Source organism: Dreissena polymorpha, chromosome 3 (genome assembly GCF_020536995.1).
Source record: "Dreissena polymorpha isolate Duluth1 chromosome 3, UMN_Dpol_1.0, whole genome shotgun sequence".
Classification (NCBI taxonomy): domain Eukaryota; kingdom Metazoa; phylum Mollusca; class Bivalvia; order Myida; family Dreissenidae; genus Dreissena; species Dreissena polymorpha.
This window is the reverse complement of record NC_068357.1, coordinates 68,591,847-68,607,396: the sequence shown is the minus strand read 5'-3', so window position 1 is coordinate 68,607,396 and position 15,550 is coordinate 68,591,847. Positions and strand designations below refer to the sequence as shown.

Here is a 15,550-nt window from a genome sequence, read left to right as displayed (position 1 = left end):
GCGCTGTGATTTGTATGGCTCTGTGTTTTATCTAATATGAAATTTGTTTAACAGTTATTCGTCAGTATTCAAGAATATCCCGAGTTAAAGACCCGGTCTCACAGCGCATTACGGCTTAATCACGTACAAACAGTTATGAAAATCTGGTGGACGTGGTCGTAAGTGGTAATTTCTGGTCAATGTTGGCTTGGCTGTGCTTTGAACGTGCTGTGTACTTGGTCTGGCCGTCGGCGGCTGTACCACTGCTGAAACAATTCCTCAGCACGGCTTACAACCTCCAGACACGTGTAAGAAAATAGGTTAGTGCGTGTTTCAAAGCGGAGAAAAAGATGCAAGTTACCAAGGCTAGCTGCGGCCTAAACGCGTCCGGTGAACTGCTTATCAAGTGTCGAGCACGATCGTAAAACGGTAACTCCTCCGCCATTGCACTGTCCAATCACGGCTAGGCCTCGACTGAAGCGCATATTGCCATGTATAAAAGCGGCCGCGCACGGCTGGACCTCACAGTTGCCGATCTTCTACAGTCCAAGTTTGTTCTCTGTGCTTAATTTCATAATGCCCAGATTGAAGGGATCCCCTGCACAAAAGATTCCTACTAAGTATACAAAGACCAATGCCAAGGCTCAAACTGAGGATGAGGCTCTTCAAGCCCTCACATACCCAGGTAACGGTTCATGTCCATGCCGAGGTCCACGCTCCTTCTGCTGACGCTGCCAGTCCAGACACTTGCCCTCAGGCTGATACTGACCATGTTGCTCCTGGAGAAGCGGAGGCTGTTGTTGACGATCAGTAAATTGTATTGAAATCAATTCACTTTCGTTTCATTTGCATCTTTGTACTTTCAAATTTACATTTCAAAATTGTATTTAGAAGTGAACATTATTTTCATGTTCAGAAGTTACCCCTGTCGATACCTCTGCTCCCATCCCTCCTGCCGCCACCACTGCTGACACCATTACCCCTACCTCTGTTGGCGCAACTGGGCCTCAGCGTCAGGCTGCAAGAGCATCTGATGAGCATACTCGTAGACGTTGGCCTCACAGACTCTTCACGCACAACCTAAATTATGGTGTTGTGGGGGCCCGAAATGCATATTGCATCCCACGGTACTTGGAGCCAGAGACAAGGTGCTTTAGGGTGATAGAAACCTTGAGTCCTGATTCAAGAGTTGCTCTCCAGTTTGATGTCTCGTTGGTATGGGCTGATGCCAGTCTTTGCTCAATTTCATCGTACATCGCAGGAGGCATCCTCACAAAGTTCGGAAGGCTCTTATATCTTCGTTACGCAGCTCGACCATGAGACAGTCGTTAAGCTCCAGCTGAGGTCTCCTCGTAATCCAGTTACTATCCAAATTATTCCGTACCACCCTCTTCCTCCTTTTACTTCCCTCAGCAAGGGTATGTGAGGTCTGTATCGGTTGGTTCTGCTTGTGCTGGAGCATAAAGATAAGAATAGCATGCCCTTGAAAGTTCATGTTCATCCATTGACATCTAGACTAAGAGTGCAAAAGTCTAAGAAAATTGTTGTATGTATATGCCACAAAACAAAACTGATACAGTCGTGATTATGCAGTATGCATTCTAATGTAGCACTTGTTAGAGACTTCGTTTAAACGGCCCTAGGTAGTGCTATTTGCGTACTGACCAGCAACTAGTATTTGTTTGCCGATCTTTTTGTTTTGAAATCTCCCATTTGTTTATACACGATCGGACGATTTACGTTATGAAGTTAATTTTGACCATAGTTTTTGTCTAAATTAAACTTGTCAATATTTTTGTTATCTTGCATTTGGTTATTTTGTCGCAATTATAAAAGTACACATCATAATGTATGACGTCTGAAAATGAAAAAACTATCCTTTTTGACATTGTCGAAGAAGTAAAGAAAATGCCTTTAAGGATGTGTTGCGCCAGTTTTGGTGATTTATTTCCTACAAATATATATACGAATCGCTCTGGGAAAACGTGAAGTTTCGTACCAGAATAGCATGATGCGGTTCTGTGCAGTTTAGGTTGTCGTAAAATAGTACAGTATTTAATATAATGTATGCGAGATAAAGCGTAAGTAGACATCAAAATAACAATGTTGCTGTGAAATAAATTCATGTCATACTTCAGACATGTTAGTTGTTCCATTTAAGAGATTCATCGTGTTCACAATATATGATTAAAATCGAACGATGGCGGTTATTGAAGCAGTTATTGCTAAAATGTTGTAAGCATGCACGAATAACAACACAAATAACATTAAATATTTTTGTTAAAGCAATACATATAATAACATTGAAACTGTTAATTTTAAATTCATAGATTGCAATATATAATAGGGTATGTATACTTTACAATACACAATTTTTGAATAAACAAACGTTAATGTAATTGACAAATAAATGTTATATCTTATTACCGCTATTTGACTTAACACTAAAATGGTCAATTTCGTTCGTAACTGAATCTCCCATAGTACACATTGTCAACTGTGTTTTGTTCAAGTCGAATAACCTTTGATTCCAAGCCATACATAATACTTTTTTCTCATTTCAAGCTGGGTTTTGGGCACGATTCCAATACTGCGTTAATTCCAACGCCTTAATCGGTACCACATTAATTTCGTGCTCGTTGAGGCCACTAGTCGTCTAAAACATAATAAAGAATCTAAATATATTTGCAACTATACTCAACATCATTTAAAACACAAACAAATCCAACTGTTGTATGTTCTTATTTTATAACGCGCAAAGTGAAACATATATACATATATAATTTATACAGCAAAGGTCAATTGTTGTTTTTTATATGCACAATATTTCCACGCATTTATTGATAATTCTTTTTATTTTACAGCAAACTTTGCAAATTCAGATCCAATAATTTGAAATTTCTTATCATGTGCAGAAAGAAGTACACAAAACGTGCACGCCATACTAACACGACTGATGTATCTACTAAGTACTCCAACGTAATGTGTTGCTATGTGTCATCAAATATGCATTTCAGAGCTGCGATTCGATTGATCAAGTAAGATGAGATGTATAAAAAAAATATGAAAGCATAGAGACTTAAATATTTTTTACGTTTTTGTAGACATTGTTTTCTCCCGGTTGTAATGATATCAGGTGGCCTTTCCAGACACGCCGCAAACATGGGAAGATGTACTCCTCACGTGTTAAATCTCCTCTGGCGCTTCCTAAGTAACAACCATGATCCGCGCTATTTGAAATCGGGGCCTAATGCATGTGCGTAAAGTGTCGCCCTATATGAGAATGTGCTTTCCACAAAGGCTGATCAGGGACGACATTTTCCGCATTAACCGAATTTTCGCTAAAACAATATTTCCTTTAAACAAAAATGCCATTAAAGCGGAAAGTGTAATCCCTGATTAGCATTGCAGACTTCAGCGGCTCATATATATTGTATAACCATCAAATTCTTTGATAATGGATACATTAAGGTTTGTTCCGGATAAACAAACATACCCTTTGAAGTTGAATTGAGAGACATTTCTGACGGCTTTTGTGTAAACAAGTAGTTTTGCCATTCAAACTTATGTTGACCAATATCTTACCGATTAGTTTTCGTGTAATATGAAAGTTATACAAACAAACGAAGTCCAATTTCTCAACAACAATAGCTACATTCCCAATTGTTTGCTCATATAACCGGATAAAATATAATTTTACACCTTATTACACCTTTAAACCTTTAGATCCACCTTAGTTTGTTGCACGTATATTTTATATAAGAATTCACTTTGCTGATAGGTACGTAAGTAGTATTACTTTCAAGTTTGATACTTCTTCTCACCTGTACATATGCTTATCAGGATGCCACTCACAAATGTGATAAATGTGCCAATCAGCCCAAAGTAAATATAGGACAAGTCATAAATGGCAAGCTGCGAACCATCTGGATGTTTCGACATCCTAAAAGAAACAATATCGCCATTGGTGACATGCACGTGTCATGCGAAAATGGCTCTTATGCAGTATGCATAATACTACAGTAACTACTACTACTACTACTACTACTACTACTACTACTACTACTACTACTACTACTACTACTACTACTACTACTACTAATAATAATAATAATAATAATAATAATTATTATTATTATTATTATTATTATTATTAGTCCCACAATAACCTAAATACTTTTGATATCATGTAATGTCATTTATTTACGGGACATATTTATTAACCAATTTGATAATAAACGTATTTATGATGCCTCGCACATCAGTCGCAATTAAAGCGTTTATTTCTACTTTGATAATACAGGGCTCTTCTACTTCAAATTTACTTAGTTTATTGATACAGAGTCCGCCGGGAAAATAAAACACAAACTCTCATTTACTGCGTTGTATACAGCCAAGTTGTATTTGCAAATGTCGGTGTGGTCGTCGACGTACGATTGCTCAAGATGTCCGTGAAGTTCAGAACGGAGCAATCTTTGATGGAGACGCGAGGGGATGGCACTGCCTGGGCACCATACATCACAGAACCAATAGCAATCCACATATTTATGGCCAAACCTAGGATTCCTCCAGAGAATGCACCCTTGAACGACGTGTTTGTTTTTAATTATGAATAAATTTACAAATTGTCGTCTTCATAGACATGTTAAGCTCACCGTAATCGTTAAATGCTAAGTTTACCTTTACCAAAACATATAAACAGTGAAACGATGTTTAACTTCGTTAAAAATCTATTTGACCTTTTACCTACAATTGTACAACATATTTTATGCCGATTTGTTTAAATAAAACAATTTTAACATCCGTAGTCGTATATATGTTGGTCGCTGTGTAAACCAGAAATTGGATTATAGTTTCAAAAGCTGTGAAAAGTGGTCCGATCGTAAATCCACTAGAATATACTTTATACACATGTATTGGAACCAAAGTGTATGATTTTTCTATTTTAAGATATTGGTTCTCAAAGATTGCGCTAACAATTTGAGCCGAAGAGAAAAATTAAAATAATGAGCTTTGAATGCTTTCAGTCAATCAATAGACCGTCAAAACAATGTAATGCGTTCTTACATTTCATTTTTATCTAGAAATTATTATAATCGTAAGAAACACCTGGCGTACTTACAATCCAGTTAGCCTGTGGAAATACTGCCCCAAGGAAGAATATGCCTGCCATTGGACCTCCTGCTGCACCAAATGTCGTCAAGGTTATCTGCAAGTGACACGCAGTCAGTGCATTTAATTTAGGCGGAACAAACTCAAAAATGTTAACATTCAATACAGGGATTATGAAATGTTCCTCTGGCAGCGTTAGCTTGGAAGATATTGTAATTGTAAAGTGAATATCTTTATTGAAGTTTACAACACAACAAAATATATTCAGAAATGCATACAAACTTCAACTTGTAAACAAGAGTTACCAGAGAAAAGAATATCAGCTCAATAGCTGAAATATATTAACAAATAGTCGCGGCATTGAAAATACTATTTATTGACATTCAAATGCCTTGACCTATATTAATATTCATAACAACAAGACTTTTAATCATTATATGATCTGTGGCTTCTGCTTAAATAGATGCGCTATACAATTAAACATACTTGTGTTACTGGACCTGACAAAGATTTTGCCAAGTATGCCAATCCAACAGCCATAGCTCCGAACACCATTGCTACAATGACAAAATGTACATAAATAGTACGTTGTCATAGTACTCCAAATTGATAAATGACATATCTTTTAAAAAATGGTTCTATAGCTGATACTTTCATCAATTTCGACATTGGTGAGTACATATGGATTGTGTTATTAGGAATTGCAATTGATTTTGGTACAAGAGCAATTCCACAATACATATCGATTGTGGTATAAGGGACTGTCATTTATTGTTGTTAATATTGCACATGATTTATATGTTTAGAGTATTAAACGAACACAATATTAACTATAATATCATATGATAAACTTTACGAAACAAATACACACTTAAAATAACAGACTGATGTATTGAGAGGAATTACATGCGACTTTGGCAATAACGGTCTGGTTGTATTGCTGTGCATTACGAAGAACATTTGGCAAAATGTCTTTAAGTGTGTTGGCTGACATGGAGTTGATCCCCGATGACAGCGTGCTGAAAGTATACCAGTATTACAATTTGAACATATTACAAACTATGAACACCGTCCTTCAAAGTTTGCTTCAAGCATGCAACCAAATCGCATGAAATCAAAATCAGTTTAAACGTTTTTTTTTCGCTCTCAGTATTTTATGTTTTGATATGATCACGTGCAACAAAAACTAAGACTTCTCTAAAACAAGTTTTGCTTCGAAGTGCAACGATAAAACGGAATTTAATACGAATCGGTCATCACCATTGATACTCGACTTCGTGTGCTTTTCATGCGAGGACTTCAACTTGAACTTTTCTTAATTAAGGGAAAGTCACCTATAAGTTTAGTGCGAGTAGTTTAGGGAAAGAAAATAATAATATAATAATACGGATAGAGTTGGAGTTTTTATTTAATCAATATATATTTATACATGAATATATATATATATATATATATATATATATTCCGCGCAGAATGTTTTCATTTTTTTACATGTAATTATATAAACAAGTGAAAAATCTTTGCAATATTTCAGTAACACAGTTTCAAAGATTTCCCCAAATCGGAATAGGAAAAAAGTAAAGCTTTTCAAATGTTTTTAGCCGAGTTGTGTAATGAAAGGGCATCAACGAGCGTTCAGCAGAAACTCGCGCATTCACAATGCCAACTACTCTATACCGATACAGATAATTTCTATATACAAGTGTCATTATCTAGAGTTTTCGTCGACATTTATTAAACGTTGCTTTAAATATATATTATGGAAAGGAGAACCGATTACATATCGGATATTCTAAAATACCTGAGAGAACCGCTAAACAATGCAGCAATGAACAGACCAGAGAGTCCTGGTACGTTGTGGAACACCTTCATGACGAAGTACGGCATCAGCTAAAACAGCGGACAAAATATAAACAGCTGGACACGTCATGCTGAGGTATCGAACACCTTTACGACAAATTAGGGCGACAGCGTAAAGCGAGACTTAACACAAATAGAACGATCAGTTCGTGTGTGGTAAAGAACATTACCTATAACACACTACGTCATCAGCTGAAACATCAGACTAAACATGAGCAACATTTCGGGCCCGGGTAATGTTATGAAATATTTTCATGAAAAAGTATTATAACCAATATGTAAATCAGGCAAGAAAAGGCGTGTCATTGGTTGGAACACGCTCTTCTGATTTTGGCGAGCCGGACACACAGACGCTTTGTACAGCCATAGTAAAGTATACTCAAAACGATATAAGAAGTATTATTTATTTCATTTGCCACCTCCAATAGATATCTTAAAACGTTTTATTGAAATGTTAAATACAATTTACAGAGACTTCCAATGTTATTACGATTTGATACTTACTTTGTACTTTATTTTAGATAATTATTACCTGATTGTAGTTGCTAATGGCCCCAGATAGATAAGGGTCACACTGTTTCTCCACAAAGTAGGCGTATAGTACCAGGCCCACTAATGTCAGTATTACACTGTACACAAATATCAAGGGAACGTTGAAAAGGCAAGATCTGAAAATGTTTAACGGAATTATACCATTTCTTTTCCGGGTCACCAATTGTGTTGTTATAACAATCGGTTGAGCACTATAAGATGACACACGCATCAAAAACAAAGTTGAAGTTAAATCATCTGTTATCGTATAATTTTGTATAAAAGTCCATATGTTAAAGCTCCTATTGAAAAAACACTTAAAACCAAATAAGAATTGATTGTAGACTAAGGTTTTGTTTTAGATGAGCACCTGTTTCCAACACTGAAGCGTGATTTTCATTCGTCATTACTCGCGAAATGTCTATACATACATGACAGCATTTATTTGCATATGTTTGTCCGTGTGTGGTTGTAGTAAACCAATTGTTCGTGTTTGCAAAACAAGTGACTAGAAAATTAGCGAAAACAGTTAATTTATGAAAATCGCATTACATTTGTGCGTCTCTAGCTGACTTCATAGAAGAAATCCGCTGTACTGCCGACTGGTTACAACAGTTTGGTAACCAATTAAAAACGCCACCAAACAGTAAACCCCAGATAGTATGCCGCACTCGCGGATCGGGGTTGATTCTGTAAGATGCGGTCAATAATATATACACGAATACCACAGGGATATTATTAAAGAAATACATTTCGATTGAGTGTAATTTGTTGGATGGCAAACAGCGATAAAGTTAAAATGATGTCGTCTATAACATATTGCTCACGATTGCGAAGTTGTTTAGGGTAATTTGACAAAAGAAGTTTTGTTCTTGTTGTTTTTCGTCTATGGAGAAATGCAAATATTTTGTTAATATATATATTTTAACATCTCAATTGTAAACGCTTATCTGAAGCTAGGATTAGTCAATGTCTATCAATATTAAAATAAAGTGCGCTTACCCAAATTACAACCGAATTTGTACGATCAAATGCATGTTCGAGTGGGATTACTTACTCATTAAATACTATTCTTTTACCATCCATGGCTACCTTGAAGACTTTATGAAAATCTCCAACTTCTATCAGAGCCTGTAAACAAAATCATGTAACAAATAATAGCAACCGTCAACCTGAAAATAGAATGTATACGTGTATAGAATATATAACTACTTTATGAATACATAACGCCTTGCTTAAGACTTCATTGAATTTTCACATTTGCCTAGTAACGAATTAAGTTAATCAAATTATATACAAAGAATTGGCATATAATACATTTTCATTAAACATACGTATCATACAAACGACCCACCAAAACAAGTATAACTGTCAGACCGCCATACAATATGATGAACTGAAACACATCAGTCCATATGACGGTTTTCATTCCGCCCTGAAATGTATGATACTCGTAGTTAAAAGACATGAAGACATAATTATGATTCTACTAATTCAAAAAATGTATATGTCGTATGTGATGATCATGAAGACAGAAGTTCACGAATTAAGCACGTATGTGTGCATTTACCGAAGATGACCTTTTTCAAGTATCTATATTTTCTATAATACTTTTAAGTATTGCTTTAATGGCTTAAGGTAATTACACAAGCATGTTTAAAACAATTGTATGCCTGTTACTTACTATCGAAGTATATGCGGCTCCAATGATTCCAACAACAACAATGGATAACCACAATGGTATTCCAGCAACTGAAAACCATTGAAGGAACATAATAAAAGCAACAACATAACATAACGTCTAACATATAGAGGTACACTACATCTAGCGCGATTTCTGCCATCCACCTCACTCCCACCGTGGACACTTTTTCGTGAGCGTGGAAAATCACCGCGATCGGAAGGTGTTTCCAACATGATAGATCGCGTCGACAGTGGCTGAACACCGCGGGCGTTATCGGGAAATCGATCTCACGGTGGACCACCATGATCGCGGTGGACCACCGCGGCCTCGGTGGTTCGCTGTGAAATACAGGTAAATGTGAATGAACATGTATATTTCGATATTGCAGACCGTATAATTTTTGCAAAGTTCTAGAATGTTTTGTTACATTTGTATGTACATATGTATACAATCGTCATTATTTTCTATTGTTTACCCTCGTTCCAGAATCATTTGACATGTCGTACATCAAGCGTGATGTGCTTTATGTTTTGTTTCTACAGTTTCTGCGTGAAGATTTACTTGTTGTTTATTTAAAAAATTGTTTGTTTTTGTTAAAATTTCGGAAATGCGTTCTCGTTTGTACTCGTATAGCTTGCGGTATCCGGGCAACGGCACCCGGACAATCGGCACCCTATTCAAAGTACCCGTTCATAGCTATATATGGACAGAATCGTTGCGATAAAAAATATCATCTCCGTGTATTGTGGTGTTTTCAAATTATATATTGTATACATGTTCATATATTTTGTTTGGGTAATGGTGAGGTTGATCGGCCGCGCTTGAAGTAATACCTCGGATGCACCGGTTTTAATTTAAATCGATTCACGCTTGTAATTAATTAAAACAAGCGGCGACGGTTAAACGTTTCGTTAACAAAATTTGCAAATTCGGAACATTTACAAATCGGTGAAACGAAACGTATTTGTAAATTGTGACGACACATAGCGGTAATTATGGGGATAATAAGTTGATAGCGATTACATAATTTTTTCATCAAGCAATGTTCAACGTCATCTAATTGCAGAAAACAAAAAGCGTGAAAAACAAAACCAGCCGACAATATTAGTGGCGATTTTCAATAATGACGATTATATAATAATTTGCGAAAAATAATGAAGATCTAACAGTTACCGATAATTGGTAAAGCACTGGGAGATAAAATAAAAATTTTAAGCGGGTATATACGATTTTTCATATGTGTTTAATTGTAATATATTGATAAAATATGTTACAATAACACAAAATAGGCAAGAAAAATTATACATTAAAGCCGAATTTCATAAAATGCAGCAAAGACAAATTAGCGCCCGAGCCGATAGTGACGTACATATTTTCCTACAATAACCGAAGCCTTCGTCATCTCGATAAACCGTTAAGTTTAGATGCAGATCGTACATGTATGGTATACATGCTGGCGAATTCGGCTGTACAGGCGTTTTCATTTTCAGAATTAAATATCTGGCTTATTTCGCATTTTTCGACACATGTTCTTCTTAACTTTTATTTTAATTTATATTGAAATATATATATAATACGTTTTTTACACAGTTTATGTAAATTCATAAATATTTGACAAAATGGTATATACCCGCTTTAATGTATCACTTCTGTCGGACACTGATTGAGAAAAACGCTCTAGGCCACGATGTCGCACGAGTTGACGCGTGTTTGACAATACACAGTGTACACAGTAATCTCGATACCGATTTTTCCAGTTTGATGGCCCGATTTGCATGCGTTTTGCACTCTCCGGAAAACTTGTAGAGGCAAACTTTTGTTTATGTCGTCGGATAAAATAATCGCCATTTTTTCTTGTCAATTTTAAGAAATGTCAATGCAGCATCATCATACTAACACAATCTTGAAAGAGAAAAATAATGCATTTAATGTCAACCGTACTTTCGTTTAACAACGGATCATTTTAATTTCCTGCAACGATATCTATTCATACGACACACGAACACTAAATCCGATCTTAATAAAAAAGACAGTTCCGCTCGGTAAAATATCGTGTATATTTTTTTATAAACAACTGGTGACAAGATGACCTGTTAATTCTGTTCAGCTTAATTGTCTTTGGTATTTGTAAATTGTTTAGAGGTGTTATTAAACCAATTAGCAGATAACGTTAATCAATCCACACTTATATAATGTCACTATTATTTATTGTGCTGTAACGTTGTATTACGTTTATGCAATAGAATTTTGGACTTCGACTTGGTTTGATAACACAGTTTGTTGACGGGATTTATTAATCATCTCTTTCACCAAAGCAATTAGCGGATTAGACGAATTAGTTCAACAAGGTGCTGACAGGCTTTATCGATCGCATTTAATCGGTTGCCGTTTGAACGGGTATACAATTAAATCGGGTGCCGTTTGTCCGGGTATTAAATTAAATCGGGTGCCGATTGTCCGGGTCGACAAATTTACAGGGTGCTGACTGTCCGCGTATGCAAAAAAAAACTGGGTGCCGATTGTCCGGGTGCCGTTTGTCCGGATACCGCAAGCTATACGTGCACAAACGAGAAAGCATTTCCGAAATATTAAAAAAACAACAAATAATTCTCGAAATAAACAACAAATAAATCTTCACGCAGAAACTGTAGAAACAAAATATAAAGTACATCACGCTCGATGTACGACATGTCAAATTATTCTGGAACGAGGGTAAACAATAGAAAATAATGACGATTTTTAACAATCAAGTTACAATGTATACAAATGTACATACAAATGTAACAAAACATTCTAGAACTTTGCAAAAATTATACGGTCTGCAATATCAAAATATTCATATTCATTCACATTTACCTGTATTTCACAGCGAACCACCGAGGCCGCGGTGGTCCACCGCGATCATGGTGGTCCACCGTGAGATCAATTTCCCGATAACGCAAAGACTGACACCGCAATTCGCCATGGCGAAATCACCGTGTTCAACGGTGTATCGTGGTGAGATAGTAATTGTCCACTCTGGGCTGAATCACGGTGATGCGATGTGGATGGCAGAAATCGCGCTAGACGAACTGTACTTGTTCTCCTGCAAACCAAGCTTATCAAAGTAAACTTCTCGTTTATCCAACTGTGATGAACAAATGAAATTCAAACAAGATTGTTGTTAAACTTTGCTTTAGTGTAAAGCAACAACTTATTAATTCACCAAAAGACAGCACTATCCAAAAACTATGGAAAGTACAATAAAAACGCACAAACTTAAACTCCAGAATATACGTGTTGTTCATTAACCTACTGTAGACGGAAATATTACTTAAATGCATTACGGAATTCGTTGGTTTTGCAGCTTTAACGTCATATATAGCTTCTATAACATAGTTCGTTTATGTTTGTTGATGACCGACTCAATTCAGATTTGACGGAATCAACGACACTTGTATTGATAACTTGTATACACATGTTATCCATACATTTACTAAACAATGGTCGATGCAGAAACAACTACAGAAAGAAATTATTCGTCAACATAGTTATATGTTATATGAGAATTTAAGCGAAACGTACCTGCTTCAAGTGCCAAAGCAGGTGCAAAAAGAACAATGGCCATATACATCAGCTATAAGTAAATCATGCGCACAATAAATCATTTCAAAATTGGAATAAGCAAACTTCAGACACATTTTGTTCGGAGAGAAATGATTGTTTTAATCCGTAAGAATATATATTTAGGGCCAGTGAATTATATCGCCGAAACAATTCATAACAAGTTCACTTATATAACGAATTTCCTGTGCAGTGAACCTTCGAATTTCACTTTAAAGCTTTATTTTCAGAAACATTATTATTTTTTGTTTCAAATTTGATGCATGATATATTAACTCAAAAAATAATTCTAAATTTTTTAAAACAAATTTAGCTTAGTTCTGGCCTTGTTGAAACTTATTTTTTAATGAAAGCCCAGCCTACTTACCGTTTGCAGCATTCCCATAACAGTACCCAGTAACTGTACGGCTCTCGACTTGAATCTCCTACGGAAGAACTGAAAAGAGAACGGACCAAGCAAATAGTAGCAAAGTGCAATATGTGCACATTTAAAGGGACTGTCAACCTCGACGACGAAGAAAAGAAAAGTTGTGAAATACCGTATTTTTTTACAATTACTAGTTTATATAGATTAAAACATCACGACTGGTATATTACATTACTTGAAAAAAGTTCATATTTTCAGTATATTCGGTATTAAAATTTCGCGATGTGAAATCGAAAGTACATCGCGAAAATAGGTGACATACACACTATAAATAACGCAATTTGATTCATCATTTTATATATAAAATATATACAATTCACTACGCGTGCACAATTTGCATTCCTGGGTTTACCACGTGACGATGATGATCAATATACTGGCGTTATCTATAGTTAACTGGTAGTAACCTGGTAGACATACCCAGTAAAATCTATTACCGAATATACTGAAAATATGAAAACTTTTTTCAAGTAATGTAATATACTAGTCGTGATATTTTAATCAATACAAACTAATAATTGTAAACAAATACGACATTTTACAACTTTTCTTTTCTTCGTCGTCGTGGTTGACAGTCCAGTATATGTACCAATATGAAGTATACTACATTTCGGAATAAATACATACCACCATGGCTTTTGTAGATTCCATATTACCCCAATCTCGATGAGAAGTAGACTATACGATATCCGAACGGCAACGGTCATTTTTCAATTAGTCTTATAATTCACAAGGTACATGTAACTACAGCTTAACCCTCTTTATAATTATTATTCAAAGTTTATTTCAGTTTTATGTTAAGTTGATACTACACTGCCTCGCAACACTTCACTTTGCCGTTTAATCATATTCAAAAGTAAAACGTTGACACAGACTGTTTGATATTACTTGTACCCGTTTATACATTACACTGCGATAATGATTGTCAAACAAGTCTGCAAAAACTTGCAAAAGAGCTCATATTTTTTAGGTTATATTAAGCACAGTTCAAATGCATTTATATATTGTGTTAGAACGTTACTTATTTGCCCTGTAAATACATGTATTTGGTTAAAAACTGGCTACTGGAAGACATATATACAAAGGTTGGTTATGGCCTACTTCGTACGAACTGCTGATTCCCAAAGGATATACAAGTGGCACAATCAAGAATCCCTGAATGGCGTTCGCAATCATGACGGCGACCCACATGTAATAACTCATCGTGTTGTACACATAAATCTCCAATGGCACTCCGAGCACGGAAATCGCCGACTGGTATGTAACCAATAATGAAATCGCAACCGGAACTAGATGCATGCGTCTGCTACCAAGGAGATATTCCTCTGTCGTCTTCTGCTTCTTATAACATCCATAGTAGACGCCGATCCCGGTACAAACGAGAAAAAACATTCCCATAGCAACGTAGTCCAAGACATGGAATGAATTTACAAGGTCAGACATTGTTTGTGTTTCCTTTTTTGAAATTCTAAACTGAATGAAAATAATAATACGGCTAGATATCAAGTAATTCACTAACACCTTTAAATAAATGTAAGTGAGAATAAATTACACACTCCGATTTATTAAAAAAAATATTTTCAAATAACCATATGGTTCACAAAGTTGACCTCACGATTTAGAAGCAAGAGAGCATGTAAGTTTTTGCTAAATCAAGTATCTGAATACTACAAATTGCAAAAAATCAATTTGAATTTTAAATTAAAGAGACGCGTCTAACATTATGTTAATGCTGGACCGATGGGAAAATCTACCAGACTCACTGATTACATTACGGTGCTACTTTCGTACGATAACCTCCGAACAAAATCAAGTAAAGACCCAAGTAAAGAGGTAGCTTGAATGAACTTTCATTTTATGTGACTATTTTTATGATTGGTGTTATTATCATTTACTAGGTGATATAAGACCTTCGATTATGTGACAAAATGATTGAAGTGTGTTTACGTTAACGCTTCTGTTTAAAAATGTAGGTGCGTAAAGTTGGCTCGCCGTTCGACGTTCGACATTAGCACAACATTCAAATTACCGAATGTTGAGCTGGCTCGGCATTCCAGCTCGACATTCAGTTCGACAATCGGAAATAATGTTGTACAATTGTTTTTTAATGTTGAGCTGGCTCGGCATTCCAGCTCGACATTCAGTTCGACATTCGGAATTAGTGTTGTATGCTTATTTTCGAATATTTAGCTGACTCGGCATTCCAGGTCGACATTTAGTTCGACATTCTGAAATAATGTTGTACAATTATTTTTGAATGTCGAGCTGGCTTGGCATTCCAGCTCCACATTAAGTTCGACATTCGGATAAAGTGGTGTATGCATATTTTCGAATGTTGACTGGCTCGGCATTCC

The 15,550-nt window shown here is 35.9% G+C and overlaps 1 protein-coding gene across 1 annotated transcript; it reads right to left on the bottom strand.

Annotated features, from left to right (window-relative positions):
* Positions 1-652: 652 nt before the first annotated feature.
* On the bottom strand, positions 653-14,639 carry LOC127872312 (sodium-coupled monocarboxylate transporter 2-like). The gene is made up of 13 exons (XM_052415641.1): positions 14,298-14,639; positions 13,137-13,205; positions 12,731-12,782; positions 9,167-9,234; positions 8,540-8,613; positions 7,484-7,580; positions 6,893-6,981; positions 5,998-6,110; positions 5,578-5,648; positions 5,102-5,188; positions 1,254-1,432; positions 966-1,046; positions 653-758 (listed from the first exon to the last, which is right to left on the bottom strand). Exons 1-13 carry the CDS (start codon positions 14,637-14,639, stop codon positions 653-655), a joined length of 1,428 nt encoding a protein of 475 aa, XP_052271601.1.
* Between the last annotated feature and the right edge of the window lie 911 nt (positions 14,640-15,550).

Coding starts and splice junctions, on each gene's coding strand:
- LOC127872312 (XM_052415641.1), bottom strand. CDS start 14,639: ATGTCTGACCTTGTAAATTCATTCCATGTCTTGGACTACGTTGCTATG. Junction 5,649..5,997: donor CGTTATTGCCAAAGTCGCAT/GTAATTCCTCTC, acceptor TTGTCATTGTAG/CAATGGTGTTCGGAGCTATG. Junction 1,047..1,253: donor ATAAGAGCCTTCCGAACTTT/GTGAGGATGCCT, acceptor TTGTGCGTGAAG/AGTCTGTGAGGCCAACGTCT.